Source organism: Hemicordylus capensis, chromosome 6, assembly GCF_027244095.1.
Source record: "Hemicordylus capensis ecotype Gifberg chromosome 6, rHemCap1.1.pri, whole genome shotgun sequence".
Taxonomy (NCBI): domain Eukaryota; kingdom Metazoa; phylum Chordata; class Lepidosauria; order Squamata; family Cordylidae; genus Hemicordylus; species Hemicordylus capensis.
The window spans coordinates 12,218,407-12,238,258 of record NC_069662.1 but is presented as its reverse complement, the minus strand read 5'-3'; the positions used below and the strand labels follow the sequence as shown (position 1 = coordinate 12,238,258).

General features: G+C 47.4%; 1 protein-coding gene across 9 annotated transcripts in view; it reads left to right on the top strand.

The window, feature by feature from the left end:
• LOC128328864 (uncharacterized) overlaps positions 1-19,852 on the top strand; it is a 40,365-nt gene that overhangs the window by 7,566 nt on the left and 12,947 nt on the right. For 4 of the 9 annotated variants that reach the window (XM_053259025.1, XM_053259026.1, XM_053259033.1 and 1 more), the window contains 7 exons: positions 4,198-4,293; positions 6,427-6,552; positions 8,155-8,243; positions 10,229-11,302; positions 13,083-13,310; positions 14,747-14,974; positions 15,867-15,900. In XM_053259025.1, the coding sequence (XP_053115000.1) occupies positions 10,256-11,302; positions 13,083-13,310; positions 14,747-14,974; positions 15,867-15,900 (1,537 nt within the window). In that variant the 5' untranslated portion in view covers positions 4,198-4,293; positions 6,427-6,552; positions 8,155-8,243; positions 10,229-10,255. Of the gene's footprint in view, positions 1-4,197; positions 4,294-6,426; positions 6,553-8,154; positions 8,258-10,228; positions 11,303-13,082; positions 13,311-14,746; positions 14,975-15,866; positions 15,901-19,852 lie in introns of all 9 variants that reach the window. The other 5 variants (XM_053259031.1, XM_053259029.1, XM_053259030.1 and 2 more) reach the window with 5 other exon arrangements.

Genomic DNA, 19,852 nt, shown 5'->3' with positions numbered 1-19,852 from the left:
CCAGAAACATAGGAAGCTGCCTTGTACAGAGTCAGGCCATTGGTCCATCTAGTTCATTGTTGTCTACTCTGACTGGCAGCAGCTTTCCAAAGTTTCAGGTAGGAGTCTTTCCCAGCCCTACCTGGAGATGCTGCCAGGGGTTGCTGGACCTGGGATCTTCTGCACACAAGCAGATGCTTGACCACTGAGCTTTGGCCCCATCCCCTAAGGGGAATATCTTACAGCAGACCATGCTCACAATTAGTAATCCATCCAGACAAAAAGCAGGGCACACTCTGCTTAGCAAAGGGGACAAATCTTGCTCACGACCCCAAGACCAGCTCAGCTTGGTGATTTAGAAAGCACTATGTAATTTTTTTTTGGGGGGGGGGGGTGTCGTTTGTAACATTGAGCGGAGTCTGAAGGCATCGAGGAATCCCCCAGGTTGGCAAGCAACCAGACGGCAGCTGCTTCAGATTCTTCTGTTTGGAGGCTGCAGCAGGTCAGAACTGATCTTGACAGAGAAGAGGGGCCCCTGGAGAAGGAAAGGGACTTTTTTTTTTGGTCAAATTACTTTAAAAGAAACTAGCAAATTTAAAAAAAATGTAGAGGTGGCCTAATATATTCTGGAACACACCAGAGACTCTTCATCTTGCATTCCAGAACCATGCAGTTTGGGCTCTGAGCTGAATGTCTTCAAAAGTTCTTATTCCAAGCAGGACCCTCTAATTTGGAGAACTCATTGAGAGCACTGAGTCATCAAGTGACAATTTGATGATTTACAGATACTGTAAAGTACTCAGAATTAATTTACCACAGAACTCAAAGGTCCGATATTGTGTATGTTGCATATTACTCTGCAGCATATGACTGTGGTGCTTTCTGAGTGACGTTGGTTGCCAGTTTGTTCCCAAGTGCAATTTTAGGGGCTGGTCATCCTCTATAATAATCACCTTGAGCGTGATCCCGTGTCCTTTCCGGCCCGTGTCTTTCTTGGCCGTCCGAGAAAGATAAGGCCACCCAGTCACGGCGGCCATGTTGGGGCCGGGAGAAGGAGAAGCGGCGGGCCGAGGAGAAGCTGCCGCCAACGCAGGGAGGAGAGTGCGGGCGAGGTGGTGGCGGCGGCTGCGCCGGGGTGACTGGCCCTGATGGCGGCGGCCGCCGTGGCAGGAGTGTGGGCGAGGTGGCGGTGGCCACGGCGGGGCAACTGGCCCCGATGGCGGCGGCCGCCACGGCAAGGAAACTGGGCCCGATGGCGGTGGCCCCCACGCCAGGGAGACTGGGCCCGCTGGCAGCGGGGGCCGCGGCGGAAGGACTGGGCCCGCTGGCGATAGTGGGGGCGATCTACTAGCGCCCGTTAATCTAACGGGCTAAAAATTACTAGTTCCCTATAAAGCCCTAAGTGGCTTGGGAGCTGGATATTTGAAGGACTACCTTCTCCCACGTGAACATGCTTGCTCATGCTGTGCTCATCATTGGAGACCTTGTTCCAGAAATCTAGTTGCTGGGGATGATGGACAGGGTCTTTGCAGGAGTGGCACCCAGTCTGTGGAACTCCTTGCCCCATGAGGCCTATTTGGCCCTCTTGCTGCTGGCTTTTAAGTCGGGAATTGGTACCTATTTTGTGGACCTGGTTTTTAATCAATTGGTGCCTGTGCTTTTACCGGCTAACATGCTGTACAGTAGTATGTCAGCCTAGAAATGTTGCCTTTGTGCAAATTGTGTTACCAAGTGTAAACTCACAGGAAATAATGGGCTTACTCTTGTGTAACAGTTTGCAGAAACACAGCATTACTAGACAGACATACTGTTGTACTGAATGTCAGCAACTGTAATTTTGCTTTTTCATATTGGCTGCAACATTTCCCCTAGCATCTACATTTTTCATTGTACAGAATCAGAACTGTATTTTCCTGAATTCAATATTAGGTTTCTTCCAAGTTTTTTGATATTAGAAATCAGGAGGTTGTCTTAAATTCAGTCCTGTTCTTTTCAAGAATATGCAGGTTTAACTTATATTTAACCATGACTTTTTAATGGGATAGTCTTAAATTCAGAGTTGTCTTCAAGTCAGGTGTTTTAAATATGTTTTTAAGGACTGCATTTTTATTATGATTTTCCTCACTGATGAGTATCTCATATTTTCCAATCCTTATTCAGGCCTTACACACTTCTGTCTCAGACAAAAAGCATACTTTCATCTTGGGCCAAATCATGAGGAACTGTGCTTATTCTCCATGTCTATTCAGCTTTTACTCAACTGTTGTGACATCTTTTATTTATATTCTGCCTTTCACCTTAAGACCTCAGGGTGGTTAACAACAAGATAAAACAATAAAACTCAATAAAACAAACATATAAACCAGATAAAACAATATAACACAATGCAATTTTTAAAAAAGACAGCTCATTGACCCCAAAAACCCAAATAAAAAGGGCAGTCTTCACTCTTTATGCACCCTTCTAAAATCTTCACTCAAGTGGGCAGCAAACCCCTTCCAGACAGACGTTTCTAGCAAAAAGCACAATGAATATATATATATATATATATATATATATATATATATATATATATATGAATGAAATTGCTAGAATTAGGAAATTATATATATCTGCGTGTAATATTTCCAGCCCATACACTTCTTTTTGCTTTAGCTTCCAAAAGAGTTGGAACAGAAATGGAATGAAAACATTGCCCTTTTACCTGCCTGGGCAACGGGTAGTTTGTTTCCAAATAATTGCCAGGCATATGAGGATGTTCTACCCTTGCTACAGTACAATAGTAAAACTGCCCAAACAGCACAGCCTGACTCAACCTCCTGACTTATCATCTGTTACTACAAACATAAAGGAATAGAAATGTCAGGACTTTTTAAAAAAAGTGTTTAATTGCAATGTTGGATTCCAGTTCCCCAACGCTGCATCCTCGCTGTGTTTCCATAGCAGAAACCACCAGACTGAAATATTGCTGCCCAATAGCTGGAACCTGGCCAACGAGGCCCAGGCTGTCAACAGCTTCCTGTTGCCCACAGTGACTAGCCAGATGCTTCCAGGAAGCCTAGGACAGGCTTCCCCAACCTGCGGCCCTCCAGATGTTGCTGAACTACCACTCCCAGCATACCCAGCCACAATAAATTGTGGCTAGGGATGATGGGAGTGGTAGTTCAGCAACATCTGGAGGGCTGCAGGTTGGGGAAGCCTGGAAGCATGAAGGACCTTGTCCTGTTCTTCATTCCCCCCCAACTACTGACATTCAGGGGTACACTGCCTCTGAACATGGAGGCTCCATGTAGCCATAATCACTAATAGATCTAGTCTCCTCTTGTAAAAGCAGAGACGGGGTGGTGGGTGGTGGTCCTAGCTATGCCTATGCACACAATAGCATGTGAAACGTGACTCATACGCTTACCTCTTTCAGGAAAACATTCTGAGTGAGGTCGCCAACAGGTAGTGTCAGTTAGTCTTATTCCATAATGGATCCAACCCCGGGTGGGGCTGCTGGCTACGCTGGCACACCCGTGGCATTGATTAGTCCCCACCTCAGTTTTGTGTGTGTGACACGACAGCGTCTGTTTCAAGGAGAGCCTGTTTTTCGAAGAGGAACACTGACGCTTAAAAAAAATAATGTCAGTGCTGGCTACAGTGGCAGCATCGGGGGGGGGGGGGAATTTTACAGGGAGCAAATAAGGGACAAAGTGCATTTATGGGTGGGCAAACTATGTCCCACATATTACTTCTGAAACGGAAATGGGGGGCAGCTGGGAGGCAAACTACTTGCCTGGGAGGGGCGCTTGCCCCCTTTGCCCCCCCTCTAGAGCCACCCTTGGTGTCCTCCAAGTAGTGCTCCAGACTCCCCCCCCCCCAACGCCTGCTCCATCTGGTCTATCCAGCTCATCCCTGCCCAGCCTGAATCCTCCTTAGCTTACAGCAGTTTTTCCAGGATTGGTATTATTCTTATGCCCAAATGATCCGGGTGGGGTGGGGGGGGAGATTTCCCTTTGGTTACTCTGAGCATGCTCAGATGCTTAAATGAAATAAGGGGACTCGGGGAAGTTCGTGTTGTGCTGCCTCAGTTTCCCCGTTTCTCCAAGCAGTGAGAAGTTCCAGGGTTTGCAGCATATGTTGGGTTCGGCTTTCCCCTGGCGGGTGGGGGTGGGGGAGATTGCTGCAGATGGATGGTGCCAGTCATATCTGGTTTATTTATACAAATACACACAGGTGGAGCCTTTGATGAGGTGGAGCTGAAGGAAGCAGAGCATCCCTATGAGCCAACCACGGGCTTCATCAGGTTCCCAGAGAGCTGCTGCACCAAAGGTACTTCATCTCCCTATGGCTCTTGATCCCACATAAACCTGCCTGCTCTTTCCCCACACTGACCTAACACAGACACAGATGTTAATGGCTTGACGTTGTGAAAAGAGTGTCATAAATAAATAAGTAAGTCCAGGCATAGCTCCAGTCAAAGTTGGCAACCTTGCAGGAGCATCTTCACGCTCCACAAAGGCAGTGAAAATATCACTGGATCTTTAGGTGATGGGGGGGGGGATGCAGAATTTCCTAAATGGTGTCAATAATCACCCACACTCGAATCTCTGGGTTCTTGTACCGGCCCACCACACACATATGAAGTCACGACTTCCATGATGACAGATAATACAATGTATGCAGGGCCCGTTTAAGCATATGGCACCGCAGCAGCAGCGGCACGGGTACACGTCTTCCCCCATCTGGGGAGACATCCCACTGCTGTGTAAGCCTATCACTCCTATTTCATTGAAGGGCAGGTTGGAAGAACTGCCCGCTCACGTGCAGCGAGGCAGTGAAAAGATTGCAGGGGGAGATGGGGGGTGGGGAGGCATCTCCTCCCTCATGCATCTGAGAGAGCTGGTTGACATCTGGACCAACTCATAGATTATTAAGAAGTTTCTGTTGATAGATACAGTGCTGAGCAAAAGTGTGTGAACTGCCTAGGGTGGTCTGTATATTAGCACAATTCTTAGTCAAAACATGGCTAGATCCTAAGCTAAACCCTGATAAGAGGAGAGCTGGTCTTGTGGTAGCTAAGCAGGGTCTGCCCTGGTTGCATATGAATGGGAGACTTGATGTGTGAGCACTGGAAGAGATTCCCCTCAGGGGATGGAGCCGCTCTGGGAAGAGCAGATGGTTCCAAGTTCCCTTCCTGGCTTCTCTAAGATAGGACACCATTTTTTTAATAGGACAATTTTTTTTTTTTTTAACCAACAAACTACCAAAGCATACAGTACGTTACCAAAGCACAATTATATATAAAGTGGTTGTTTCTACATCATATATCTACAAACATTTACAAACAAGGATTTGGTAACCCACAGGTTTATATAGTATATGCAGGCAGTACTGTAAATTGGGGGGCGGGGGTGGGATTACAAGGCACTTTAGGTAATCGGGGGGCGGGGGAGGTTTACATCCAACGTCCATTTCCACAATTTGTCCCATTGCTGTTTAGAAGAGATACACTTGTCTTTTTACACATAACCATACAAACTTTTCCAGAAGAAATTTACGGTGGGCTGGGAGAGATTCCTGCCTGCAACCTGGGAGAAGCTGCTGCCAGTCTGTGAAGACAATACTGAGCTAGATAGACCAAGGGTCTGACTCAGTATATGGCAGCTTCCTATGTCTCTAAGAGAGGCAACCCCAATGAATAAGTAACTCAGGCAAAAAAGGATATATCTCAAATATTCACCCAACAGAAAGAGTCAACAGCAAATATCCTTGCGTGGAAAAGTATGAGAACCCTGCATTCAGTAATTGGTAGCATCTTCTTGAGCAGCAATAACGGCAACCAAACGTGTCCGGTAATCAGGTGACCAGTCTCTTGTAGGAATCTTGGCCCATTCTTCCACGCAAAACGGTTTCAGCTCTGTGACATTTGAGGGCTTCCTTGCATGAATTGTGCTAACATACAGACCATCTTTGCGGGGTTCACAAACCTTTTCTCAGCACTGTAGATAAATAGACAGACAGACAGACTGACTGAATGAATCACAGTTGTTGACAAGTCCATATTGTATATACAAAAACAACAGAAACATCACACATTTCTCCACACCCGTAGTGGATAGCAAATAATACTACTTTTTCAACTGTACTAACAGTGTTCTCAAATTACTCGGAAGCATTATTCCAGACTTTCTTGTCGATTACGGATAGCAGCTGAACAAAGCTTGGCTACATTATATGTAATTTTGAATTGGCAGTCTGACAATAGAAACAAGACATATGCTCATCAACTCTGCTCAGTAAGTCCTTTGTTAAAGGGGAGATTAGGGCAGCAGCAGCCCACAGATCTCCGTAGAAATTACAGTACAGCAGAACATGGCCAAGGCTCTCCACTTCCTTAACACCACATGAACAGCAATGTTTGGAGTATGGAATGAATCTTCCAATATCTTCCTTCTGTTGCAGCCGAAGGCAGGGCATTGAAGTTTCTGCTGGATGCGAGGCGACCACCAACTTTCCATTCATTTCTTTGGAGCTTTGCTGGGAAACATGGCTGTCCCACCTGGTGAGGAAGTCTGGCTGTGAACCTAGGTACATCTTCCCTCCCCATAGAATCACTTGGGTTTGTGTACACTTGGATATTATTTCACTGACCCAACAGTCAGGCTGCACAAGGTAAACCTCTCCAGGAAGTCTGTCTTTAGCTTTCTTTTCTTCAGGTATGCAGCGGGGAAATGACTTGATTAGCAAGCCAGAGGTTGCTGGTTCGAATCCCTGCTGGTACCTAAATCGGGCAGCAGTGATATAGGAAGATGCTGAAAGGCATCATCTCTGACTGCGCGGGAGCTGGCGATGGGAAACCCCTCCTGTATTCTTCCAAAGACAACCATGGGGCTCTGTGGGCGCCAGGAGTTGACACTGACTCAACGGCACACTTTACCTTTACTTTACCCTGCCCTTAGCTTTGGTTCATCCTCTCCCTTTTCATGAACCTGGATGTGGCTCTGCTGTAAACCTTATGAGGGAAGTCTATGATTCAGTGCTAAGAGCAGAAGAAGTAAATCCAGTTCTGGGTTTATAAAAACTAATCCTGGCCTGGGTGATTAATATTTATTTTGAAAACCAAGTCATGATCTGCTTAACCTGCCAGCTGCAAAATAGCTCCCCCTTTTCTCAAAAATGGGAATCGTTTGTTAGTGTCAGAGTTTCAAGAGGAGGGGGGCGGAAACAGACAAGGAGACAATGGGGTGTGATGGAGGTCTAGGACCATGGGACAGAAAGCACTCATACTCACTCACCTAGAAGTTGCCAACTTTTACAAAGGAATTCAGGAAGCTGCCTTATACTGAGTCAGACCCTTGGTCCATCCAGCCCTGCCTTTGTCTACTCGGATTGGCAGCAGCAGCAGCTCTCCAGGGTTTCAGGCCGGAGTCTTTCCCAAGCTCAGCTCTATCTGGAGAGGTTGCCAGGGACTGGCCTGGGGCCTTCTGCATGAAAAGCAGATGATGCTGGATTGCTGAGCTGCAGCCCCACCCCACATTTTCTTCTGGCAGGGCTCTTGTGCTTTTAACACTGGCATGGTGGGGAGAAGGTCAACACAGGAAGCTTCTCCCTGTATGGAGACGCAGTGATGCCAAAAACTCCACTGGCTGAATTTCTGTCAGCCATTGTGTTCAAGGCATAGGTGACCTATGGGGCGGAGACCCACCTTGGAATGCATTCCATTGCCTCCAGCTTTGCTTGAGGGTAACAACTTCTTCTTCTACTTCTTCTTCTCTTATCATTATTATTTTAAGTAGCCCCCTCACCCTCTTTTCATTCAGTAAGTGATTGCCCATAGGGAATGACAGAAGCCAAGATGTCCAGCCTTGCTTCCCAGGGAGTTGTGGTTGAGCCAGCCAGAGTCCAAGTTGCAGAGTTCAGCAGCTTGACGGGTTTGGAGAAATGTGCACTTTGCCACTGCATGTGTCCGGGCAGCAGGCAAGGAAGAAGGCTTCCTTTTAATGGTTGTATCGGGTTCCTTTTCTGGTATCCCAAGTCCGCCAAGTGCAGGGCCGGCCTGGCTTTCTCTGGGCTTGCCTTCTTCTGGCAAGAAACACACTTTCCCAGCAGAAAGTGAAAGTGAAACTCTGTTGATCAAAAGAGTGCCTTTCCCAGGAAGGAAACCCTGGGCTAATGCTTAATTGTTCTCAGGTGGCAGCTTCCCTTTCTTTCTGGAGATGTAAGCAAGCAGCTGCTGGCTGGACCACCAGAGGAGCGCTGGAGGGAGAGATTCACGGCAGGTACCTCTAAGAAGGTGGGTGGGAGGGAAAGTAGCAGCCCTTGAAAAGGGAATATCTTGCTAAGTTTACATCTCAGTAAAAGACTTCTTGCCAAGTTCCGCTGCAAGCCACTGATTTTTCTGATTCCTGCTTTGTCTAACAGCAGCAAGGCATATACAGATGTTTCAACAGCAAAGCTTTTTCTCCTCCAGAAATGATTGTGTTCATATCCAGGCAGGGGCGGTGGACACCTACTATATGTTAGGATGCAGTTAAAGGTACAGGGGTGGGGTTTTGTTTTTGTTTTTAAGCCAAGGTCTAAGATGTAGAGTAAGGCTGTGTTCTTCTAACAGCCTAACCCAAGGGTTTCCAGCCTTGGGTCCTCAGATGTTGTTGAATGACAACACCCATCAGCCACAGCCTTTTATTTGTGGGGAGTGGTTCTTCTGGTGTCCCAGATAACTCCATTGGGCCCATCCTGCAAACCACAGGGCACAGTGCCGGGCTGACGCTCTCTGGCCTTGGCTTCAAGGTGACCATAGCCGACCACCATTGTGGCTGTGGATGATGGGCATTGTAGTCCAACATCTGGGGACCCAACACTGGAAACCCCTGGGGTAACCCCATGGCATTGTTGTGAGGATGGGTGGAGTTGCAAACCATGTACATTACCCTGAGCAACTAGAGGGAAATCTCACTTCTTAAAAAATGGGGTGGAGTAAAGTGAATAAATGGTAGAGATCAGTCCATGGCTGTAGAAAGGAAACTAGTTGAATTTCTAGTCCCCAGTTCCCTCTTTCTAACCATGGAGATTTTGCTCATCTCCCCAGGGAACTTTCCAGAAACACATGCTGTTCAGCAATAACATGCTTCAGCTTTGTGGGATCATTTTGAAAACTTAAATAGCTTGCGCAACCCTCCTACAACGGGAAAATATAACTTTTTTTTTTGGCGATGCACATGCAACGTAGTAGGACTAAAACGCAAGGATAAAATCTGAAGGAAGGCTTTGGAAAAGTGAACAGCGCAGGGACTGTGATGTCAAAACACAGGCAGTACAGAAGCACACTTAACGGACATGTAGTGATGCTGTTGTAGCGTGTAATTTGGAAAGCACCCAGAAGGCCTTAGGGAGTTTAAACAGGTGTGCTTCCACTAGGTTGGCACATGTTTTATCTTTACTAGTCCTCTGCTCTGTCCTAGGGGAAGGTATAGAGCAGGCATCCTCAAACTGCGGCCCTCCAGATGTTGCTGAACTACAACTCCCAGCATACCCAGCCACAAAAATTTTTGTCTAGGGATGCTGGGAGTTGTAGTTCAGCAACATCTGGAGGGCCGCAGTTTGGGGATGCCTGGTATAGAGCATGTAGACCGGGTTAGCCTTATTTAGCATGGGGAAGTAATAGGCGGGTCCACCCAGCAGCTAATTATTAGCACACCTGATAGGCCAATGGACAGGCAAACATCCTTTGCCCCATGTGTGGGAGAACCAAAAGATAGATTTATTTATTTATTCTAACATATTTCTGTACCGCCCAAAACTCATGTCTCTGGGCAGTTTACAACAAGCAAGCAAACAAAAAGTTAAAACATTAGTTAAAATAAATGACAACAGAAAGTAGTTAAAACAAAATAAATGATATAGTAAAAACATTGCAACAATTTAAAATTTTAAAACAACATTTAAAAAATGTTAAAACAATATTTAATTAAAAGCCTGGGTGAACAGGTGCGTCTTTAAAGACTTTTTAAAAGTTGCCAGAGATGTGGAGGCTTTTATTTCATCAGGGAGCGCGTTCCAAAGCTCTGGGGCAGCAGCGGAGAAGGCCTGTCCCCGAGTAGCCACCAGACGAGCCGGTGGCAACTGCAGATGGACCTCTCCTGATTATCTTAATGGACGGTGGGGTTCGTGATGAAGAGACGTTCTCTTAAATACCCAGGGCCCAGGAACTGTTCCTTAATATTCCTGCACCATTGCTATTGACTTGTTATTCTCTTCTCCTCAGCTACACAGATCTTGAAGAAGCCAAAAGATGTTTTTGCTGGCCAAGTTAGTTGTGGATGCCCATTACAGCCATGGCATGGTGGTTGCTTTAGAGGAGGCAGCTCCGAATCATCCCCTACCCTGTTTGGGTGCCATGGGCGAGAGGGAAATGGAGGAGGATCCCATCGGGGAAGCATCAACTCCAGTGCCGAGTTGCTCACCTCAGAGCGAACTGGAGGACACTTCTGCAGACACACCCTGTGGGCAAGGTTGTGCAAGTCACACCAAGGAACCCTCTGATGTGACGGAGACTTTGTTCATCACCCCAGTGGAGCAGAACCTGTGGAATCAGCTTGTGGGGATCCTATCTCCATCCCATTGGGAAGTGAAAGTTTCTGGGGGACTCCAAGAGGGCTCGGGAGTCCTCTCTTTCTCTGGCTCGCCACAGGTGGTTGTGAGAGCCAAGGAATCCATTAGCAAGCTCCTTATCCTGGTGGGATCACTGGTTGGAGTCATCCAGGTGGCCCTTCCACAAACGCAGCACAGAGCAGCTGGATTCTTCCACCTCTGCGAAGGACACAATCTCTTTCTTTGGGAAGGTGACCCTTCTAAATTCAGGGTGGATGGAACCATGAGGATCGGCGCCGTGAGGATCGGCTTGGGCCAAGGAAATGCTGTATTTGTTCAAAGGGCACTGAGCCAGCGAGGGTCTCCCCACTTTAATCTGGACGTTTCCCTTTCACATCCACCAAGAGTAGACCTTGCAGCCGGTGCAGTGAAACTGGCTCTGGAGGCTGCATCTCAAAGAGGTCTCCAGTCTTTGGTGATGTCCTGCTATTCTGGCCTTGCTGTCTCCACAACTCAGGCAGAGGCTATGGCTGTTGGAATTGAAGCCTTCCAGAAGGAACACCCCGATTCTTCTCTAAAGAGCATTAGTTTTGTATTCAGTGACAGAGAAGCTGTGGCAATGTTCTGCAAGGAGTGTGGGAAGCACTGGCCGCCAGGAAATGATGGCCGGGAGAGGCTGAGAAACATCCTGCTGTCTTTAGAGGGTGTCAGGACTGAAGTGGTGACTGACTCCAGCCCAAGAAAGAAAGTGAGTCTCTTACTATAGTGGTGTGAGCAAGGGCGGGGATGGGAAGAGAGACTGGGATGCAGGAAGAAAGGGAATTTAAAAGGGGATGATACCCCTGATAGCTGAACAAAGAGGCTCCTTTTTAAAGTGGTGGTTCTCTTTATATTCAGCAGGGGAGAGCAACTGGCCATATCCAGCTCCAGTATAGCATTCCTCCTGTGGCTGTTGCCGGTGTTTCTTTTTAGACTGTGGGGATAGGAAACCATTTTATTTATTCTTTATTTTTCTGTGTAAAGTGCTTTGAGAACTTTTGTTGAAAAGTGCCGTGGTGTATAAAAAGTAGTGGTAGTCATAGGCTGGTTAGAGCTGCTGTGATCATTGGGCCTGCAGTGGCCAAATCTGCAGTGCGGTTTCACAGTAAAAAGCATCTAAAAACACAAACTCTGCTATAAAACTGTACTGATGTTGTCAGAGGAATGGAAATGAAAACTGGCAGGAGTGTCCTCCAAAGATTAGCCCATGGAGAGAGCACAACAGTTTGTCCATTGCTACCCTAACTCTTTCCTTTGTGCAAAAATCATTGCAATTTTACCCTAAACATTTGCAGGTAGGCATAAAGAAGGAGTGATAACACACATAAAGCTGTAAGAGCAACAATACTATTACCTATTTTCCATTTCTAGGAGGGTAGATCTTGCCAAAAACCACTATGAACATTCATCCCTTGAGATGGCACCAATGGCCAAAATGTGTAGACTATTTTACAAGATGTCTCTTTGCCCAGTTAGCAAGGGCAAGGCATGAGATCACAGAGAATCATGTGCTCGGTGTTCCCTCTAACAGAGATTCCCAGATGTTGTTGACTATAGCTCCCAGAATCCCCAGCTGCAATGGCTTTTGCTTGGGGATTATGGGAGTTGTAGTCAACAACATCTGGAATTGTTGGGAATTCTCTCTGGTAAGAGATACCCTTCTAATATAGCACAGTGCACAGAGGCACAACACAGCGGAGTCTGCCCAGGCATGCGTGTATGCTGAGAGCCAAATAACTTGGAGCCAGTTCATAGTTTCAAATCAATATAAGGAGTCTTTATTAGTGAACTCCATTCTAGATAGTAAAGTGGAGAGATAGGATCTCTAATCTAGCTAGCTAGCTGGATGCAGATGGATTCATCTCTGCACACACGGTGCAGGGAGAGAGGAGCTTGCATGTTGCAAGGGAGAAGGAAGGGAAGGGAAAGGAGGAAGAGGAAGTGGCCAGGCAGGCAGTGTCCCCGAGAGTAGCAATCTACATATCAAAGGGATATAATGTCAGAGCAGTAGAGAAGGGATGACCAATGTCTTGACCTCTCTAGCCCTCTGACTCACTAGTCTGTCCCTCTCTTTCACTGTTATGAGCCAGCGCAGAGTTCTTCACTTCCAACAGTTGACTATAGCTCCCAGAATCCCCAGCTGCAATGGCTTTTGCTTGGGGATTATGGGAGTTGTAGTCAACAGCATCTGGAATCCTGTTAGAAGGAACACTGCTTGTGCATTATAAGCATTCTAAGGACTGGTTCCCACAGGCATAGTCTCCCCTTCCTTGATTTCTCAATAGCTGATGATTTGCAGCTGAATGTGTCCATGGACTTCCTTGAAAAGACTAATGTTCTTGTTCTCCTGTGCAGTCCATCTAGATGCGTCATGCCGTGTTAGCTTCTGGGCCCAGTCTGAACTGGCCGAGCCTTGGTGGTGCTTCCTGCATGTGTGTTCCTGTACTTTAAAGTCTGACGGTTGCCTTTCTGGGATCTGTTTGTTCCAGACAGATGTGGCAGTACTTCCGCTGGTGCTGGCGTCTGACGGACTGGAATGGAGCCCCAGTGTCCTTGCCATCACGCAGAAAGCTCTGCAGGCTGCCCCACATGCTAAGGACCTGCAGCCAGGGGAGGTTCTTCCAGTAATGACCTCTTCATTTCCAGAGCTTAATTGCAAAGTCTTGTACATGGTGCGGCTTGCAAGGTCTCAGCTGAGGCTTAAAGAGGCCTATGAGGTAGATACGGGAGGGGGTTGACAATTGCTTGACCCATAATCAATCTCTCTCTCTCTCTTTCTCTCTCCACCCCCCACCCCGTTACTCCCTCCCATAGACATACTCCGAGTGACAGACTTCCTTCAATTATTTGTTCCCTTTCTGATTTGGACTAAATAAAAAGTTGATCTTCTAGGCCAGTGATCTTCACTATTTTTCAAGCAGGGCTCCTGTTGACAAAAACCGTTCAGCGTGAGAGCCATTCCCCACTGTTCTGACCTCTGTGCCAGCTGTACTTTCCCCAGGCTGGGGGTGTGGCATCAATAAAAGACACAGAGCCCTGTCAAGCCCCAATGCCATTTTAGAAGGTGTGCACAGACTGCTGGGAAGCGTAGTCTTTCCCAGTGTTTTCCCTGTAGAGCTCTATGGGGACAACACTGAGAAGGACTACACTGTCCAGATCTCCATGTGCACCTTCCAAGATGGCCCTGGGGCTTGAGAGCATTCTGTTACCCTTGAAGGAGCCCCAGCACCAACACTGGAGAAAGTGCAGCATTGTGCAGTGGGCATGGTCTATACGGTGCCAGGGGAGCTATGTGGAGTATTGGCTTCAGCTGAAATTTTGTACATGCCTAGTAAACAATCGGGGAGAGACATTTAGGGTTCGTTGGAGCCAGGGGAGCTATGTGTTGGAAATTCTCTGTGGTGAGAGAATCCCTTTCTCATTATAGCAGAGTGCACAGAGGCACAACACAGTGGTAGTTTAGTTAGGCATGCGTGTTTGCTGAGAGCAAAAGAAACTTGGAGCCAATTCATAGTTTCAAATCAATATAAAAGACATTTATTAAGGAACTCCATTCTAGATAGGAAAGTGAGGAGTTAGGATCTCTAATCTATCTATCTAGCTGGATGCAGATGGATTCTGCATCCTCTCTGCACATATGGTGCAGGGAGAGAGGCTTGCCATGTTGCAAGGTAGGATGCCAGGTAGCGAAGAGAGAGAGAGGAAGGAAGTTGAATCCCCCTAAGAGTAGCAATCTACATTTCAAAGGGATAGCATCAGAGCAGTGGAGAAGGGATGACCATTGTCTTGACTCTCTAGCCCTCTGACTTACTAATCTGTCCTCCACTGTCTGAGGCAAAGAGGCAGCGCAAAGTCCTTTAACTTCCAACACTATGTGGAGTATTGGCTTCAGCTGAAATTTTGTACATGCCTAGTAAACAATCGGGGAGTGACACTTAGGGTTCGTTGGAGCCATCACAGGCTCCCAGGCCTTGCAGTGAAGAACTCTGTTCTAGACCTTTGATCATCTGCACTGCCGCCCTCTGAACCTTTCCAGTGCATCACTTGCTTTTTTGCTTCTTTAGTATGGCAAAGATGTTATTCCTGCATTTCTTTAAGGCCCTTGCCTTGACTCTGGCTTCCTCACAGTAACGTCCCACATTCTCTTTCCCAGCAGGCTATTTGGGAAATGGTTTGGAGCTGCCTCAGCATCTTCTGTGGGTCCTTCCTAGAGTCCATTTCATTCCCTTTCATACAACCAGCAGACCCGGATCTGGCTTTGAAGCAGGAGTACCTGCTGGTCATATTGAAGGCAATTGACTGCTTTCTAAAAGAGGTTCCAAACACCTGGATGAAGCTGGTGCAAATTGTCCCCCTGCCAGAAGAGACTCTCTTTTACCCGGTAACCACTGTGGGAATGGAGCAATTTTGTAGGAAGATTGCATGTGTGCACATGGTCTCTGAGGCCAAGGAAGGATATGCAATAGAGAACAACTCTGGAGTTTTAAAAGTTAGGCAGGAGAAGGAATACTGGCAGTCACAGATTGCCATGTCATTACAGTGCTACAAGAAAGAGAAGTTGTGCCTCTTGCAATTTCTCCTAGAAAAAGGTGCAGGAGTCTGCTCCCATGTTGTCGCGTTGACATAGGGAAGGGTAGTAAGTTCAAATGGTTAGAACAGAAGAGTGGGAACCACTACTCTGGGGTTCTGAATCAAACTCGGGGAAAGGTATATAGTTGAAAAGTTTAGAAATGCTTCACTAATTTGGGGTGGGGGGGGGAGAGAGTGAGGTTTTGTGAGGTAGAAAAGAAGATTGGGATTGGGATTCCTGGAGCCAACTCAAATAGTGGCAATATAAACTAGTAGAAACACCTACGGTATGTGCCTTTCTAAAGATGTACAGTGAAATATAATGCCCACTGTTTACAATGTGCAAAACAACCCATTTTGCAGGTTCAGGGGTGAGGGTTGGCAGAGAGATGATGGTTTATGACAGCCCTGTAATTTAGACCACTAATGCTAGATGGCAACAGTATCCTGGAATGGGATGGAGCCAGTATCCCCCAGTTCTGTTCTCAGCCTTGAAATCAAGGTAGGGTTCCCACCTTTTTCTCCTCTATCAGCAGCCTGACATGCAGCAGTTAAGCAGGCAGAAGCTTTTCCCACCACTTATCCACCTGCTTAATTCTGTTTTTGTCAGGCTGCTGTTTAAAGGTAGATGAGAAAGACCAAGAAGAACTCCAGAATATGCTGATTTTTAACATGAAAACCTGAAGTGTGTGTTTGTCTTCTAGGTGGGCGTCAGCGATTCCATCACTACTGATAGAGGTAAGTCCTCCTGATAATCCCTGCCTGAACAATAGAGCAGGACATGCTCTTATTGGTATCTTATAGGTTGCAGGAATCTGTTTTATACTTAGACCATTGGTCTATCTAGCTCGGTACAGCTGGCCCTTGTTATTCATGGGGGTTCAATTCTCACCTATAACCGCAAGTATGGAAACCGTGAATAAAGGAACCTTACTTCTATGAGAATCTAGGGATTAGGTTCCTACACACACCCCAGAAAAGCCAAAGAAGTGAGAAGGGGGGAGAAATAAGAGTACAAATGAACAGAACCTTGCTCTCCAGGGCTCCAGGAATGCTCCCGCAAACCAGCCAAATATCTGGTGAATATTCACCCCCAACAAAGGTTTGTTTAAACAAACAAAGTAGGGATGGGCCCAGACCGGTCTGGAGGCCATTGAAAAGGCCTCCGGACCGGTCCGGACCTGGGTGGTTCGGATTGGGGGTGGGGGGTAGCTTTAAGAGTGGCGGGAGGGTTTACTTACCCCTCCCGCCGCTTTCCCGCTTGGCACCGTAATTGCTAGAGTAACTGGGGCAGCAGGATACCTCCCTGCCACCCCTTCCCCGCCGCTGCTCTGCAAAAACTCCCAGTAATGCTTTGCGCACGCACACATTGTGCGCGCGCTTCACGTCACTGATGTGCACGCGCAAAGCGGCGGGAGGGGTAAGTAAATCCTCCCGCCACTCTTAAAGCTACCCCCCACCTCAGTGCCAGACCACAGTGTGGCAGTTCCGTGCACACCCCTAAAACAGAGCCTCAAATGGCTCCATGTTGCAAAATGGCGGCCCGAAGTGACACTGGAAGTCATTTCTGTCCACTCAGCAACTGTGAACAGGCAAACTTTAGCCTTAAGTTTGTATTGTGGATAAAGAAACCGAGTCTCTGTGACCTGTTTGTGCATATATGAAACAGCGGGTGCCAGGACCGCAGGGGACAAGGGCCACCTGTACCGTCTGCACAGACTGGCAGTGGCTCTCCAAGGTTTCAGGCCATACCTGGAGAGATGCTGGGGACTGGACCTGAGGCCTTCTGCATGCAAAGCAAGTGCTACACCCCTGGACTGTGGCCTCGCTCCCTCTACTTGCCAGCCTTCTCAGGGGCAGCTTGCTCTTAATACATTTGTGTCGGTGTGGGAGACTTGCGGGCAGTCGTGGAGCCAGGTCACGGGCAGCCCACGTTCGGCTGCCACCGCCGCAGCCCTGCTCGCCCCGCCCCCTACACCTGATGGGATTAGCCATGCCTCGCAGCTGACATCAGACGCGGGGTGTGTGGTCTGGCTCCCAAACGGGGCTGCGCGACCCCCTTTCGGGAGTTAGATCCACACCGGCGCTGCATTCACAATGCAGCCAGCAGCGGCTCTTCTCTGCCTTGAAGACAGGGAGAGCCACTTCTGGCCGCGCTGTGAACGCAGTGCTGGCCATCCAACTCCCGAACGGGGCTTCCCTTTAAAGCAGGGAGGAGCTGCTCCTGGCCACGCTGCCAATGTAGCACCGGCCACTTAACTCCCGAACGGGGCCCCACTCGGGAGCTAAACCGGCACCCCCCCCCCCCACATCTGAAGTCAGATGTGGGGGGGGGGGCATGTTGGGGCCACGAGGCACGGCCCCTGAGGTGCGGTGGCCCAGGTCCTTTGAACCCAGTTGCCCAACGGTGGCTACGCCCCTGCTTGCAGGTCAGGGCCATCCCATGAGAGCCATCTGAAATTGCACTGTATAGTGGCTGCCATTTGGCAGTTTGTGTGCAGTGGGTCAAATGCAGATTTTATTTCCCGATAAATATCCAAAAAGAAGGTGTGTGTGTGCGTGCGCACGCACACCCTGCTCCATTTCCAATTACAGGACTGTAAAATATGGAATTCCAAAGCAGGTTTGTCAGGGCAGACAAAAAGAAGGCAGCAACAGAATGTACAGGCAGTGAAGCACTGCATACCTTCTAAGAGAGCTGAAAGATGACTGAGGAGGTGAGATTGCTTTCCATGATGTACTATCCCCTCTGGTGAAATGATGTTTTGTGTGGGTGTGGAGTGATACAAAAATATCCAGGTTTTTATACAATATGCAGGAAGTTGGAAAGGGAGAGGTGGAACCTCAAAACAGTGATAAAAATAGAGGTTTTTAAAAAATACATCTTACTTTGCTTAACGTTGAAATAAGTAATTGTAGTAATAAACATTGGGAGAAGAAGGTGCATACTGCTCTACTGAGAATTGTTTATCCTCCATTGAAGCCCTTAATATATTTTTAGTACAATTTCTGAGGCTTGTCCTGACTTTCGTTCAGCTTGCTGTCAGGGAGCTGCACCATTTACCAGTTCATCCATTACATTTGCTTGTATTTTGAGAGAGATGCAAGAATGATTTGGGCTCTGAATGTGCACTGGTGTGAAGACTCAAAGGTTAACTAGGGTTGGAGACGGTGAATCCGTTTTTCCCCCCTCCTCCCACACATAGAGTTGGAGACCATTTGAAAGAGAACTTGCTGCTCATGGTATGGACACTCATCCCACTTCAACCTTTAGCAAACAGGGTTTTGTATTGCTTCAGAAACACACAGTGCCTGTTTGACCAGAGGAGAGAGTGGGACTGTAGACCATGGAAAGCAGTGCCCCACTCAGTCAGCTTGCAGATGCATTCGGATGTGTACAGATGGACCTTTTATAAACAGGGCTTGCAGTGGCTTTTACCCTCCCTGGAATGAACACAGTCACTGCTTGCCTTTGCTGTGAGTGCTACTTCAGTTCTTGGCTTGCTTCTCACCCATGGTTCTAATCAATTTACCTTTTAAAAAAGAACCTTTTAAAGCACCACATGTACATTTGCCTCCTCTTTTAAGAAACAAAGAATTCAATTTTTTAAACATGTTGAAAAACTGCTCTGGGAAGGAGTAGATGTGGGAGATACAGCTCCAGCAGTATTGAGATGGTTAGCAAGGGCCATCTTCCCCCTCACCGCCACTCTTGTGTGTTCTCTCTCTCTCTCTCTCTCTCTCTGCTGTGGCTTCTGATTGGTAGGCTGATATTCTCAGGCCTCCCCCTCCTCTTCGTACCTGTTTGCATTTTATTTTTCCTTCCTTCTTTGTTCTGCTCTCACACTGTAAAGACAATAAAGCTCAGGGGTACAGGCTTTCTAAGTATGTAATTTCCCTAGGAAAGCTTTACAAGTTTTTGGACCTTAAATGTCTACCTCAAGATACTGTTAATGGGCTTGGTTCTTCTCACCCATGCTTGCTCTGCTTTAATTGGGGTCATTGAAATCCCTTCCACACAAGAGCAGAGAAGCCTAGCTGGCTTCGGCTGAAATAATTTTGAGCCGTTTCCTCTGAGTTCATTCTGGGAGAGAAGATGGTATGCAGTGAGTGCGCTTCTGCAGCAGGCTCATTGCCCACCTGATGTCTGTAGAGCCCTCAAAAGCTTTTGTCTGTCTCTTCTAACATGCACAGTGACTGTTATCAAGTTGACCCACTAGGTGCAAGCTCAGGCACACCTGTTGCACTGATAGCTGAGAAAGTGAGGGAGCTGTGAGAGTGGGGAGCAGGTCTTTTGATTGCAGATCAGCTTTCTGGTTCTCTTTGAAGCTTTGGCTATTTCTCATAGAGGGTTAACAGTAACAGTTGCCTTCTGTTGAACCATCTAGTTTGATTGTGATGGCTAGAAGAAGAGATGCAAATCCCTGAAATTTACACCAGCTCCAAATCCCCGTCAGTTGCAATTTTAGGACAGAGGAAACTGAGTCTGCATGGCTCGTTGGTAGGTTGGCTGATTGATTGATTGATCAAGTGCCGTCAAGTCAGTGTCGACTCTTAGTGACCACGTAGATTCTCTCCAGGATGATGATCTGTCTTCAACTTGGCCTTTGACTTCTCTCAGCGGTGCATTTCACATTGCAGTTGTAATCGAGTCCATCCACCTTGCTGCTGGTTGTCCTCTTCTTCTATT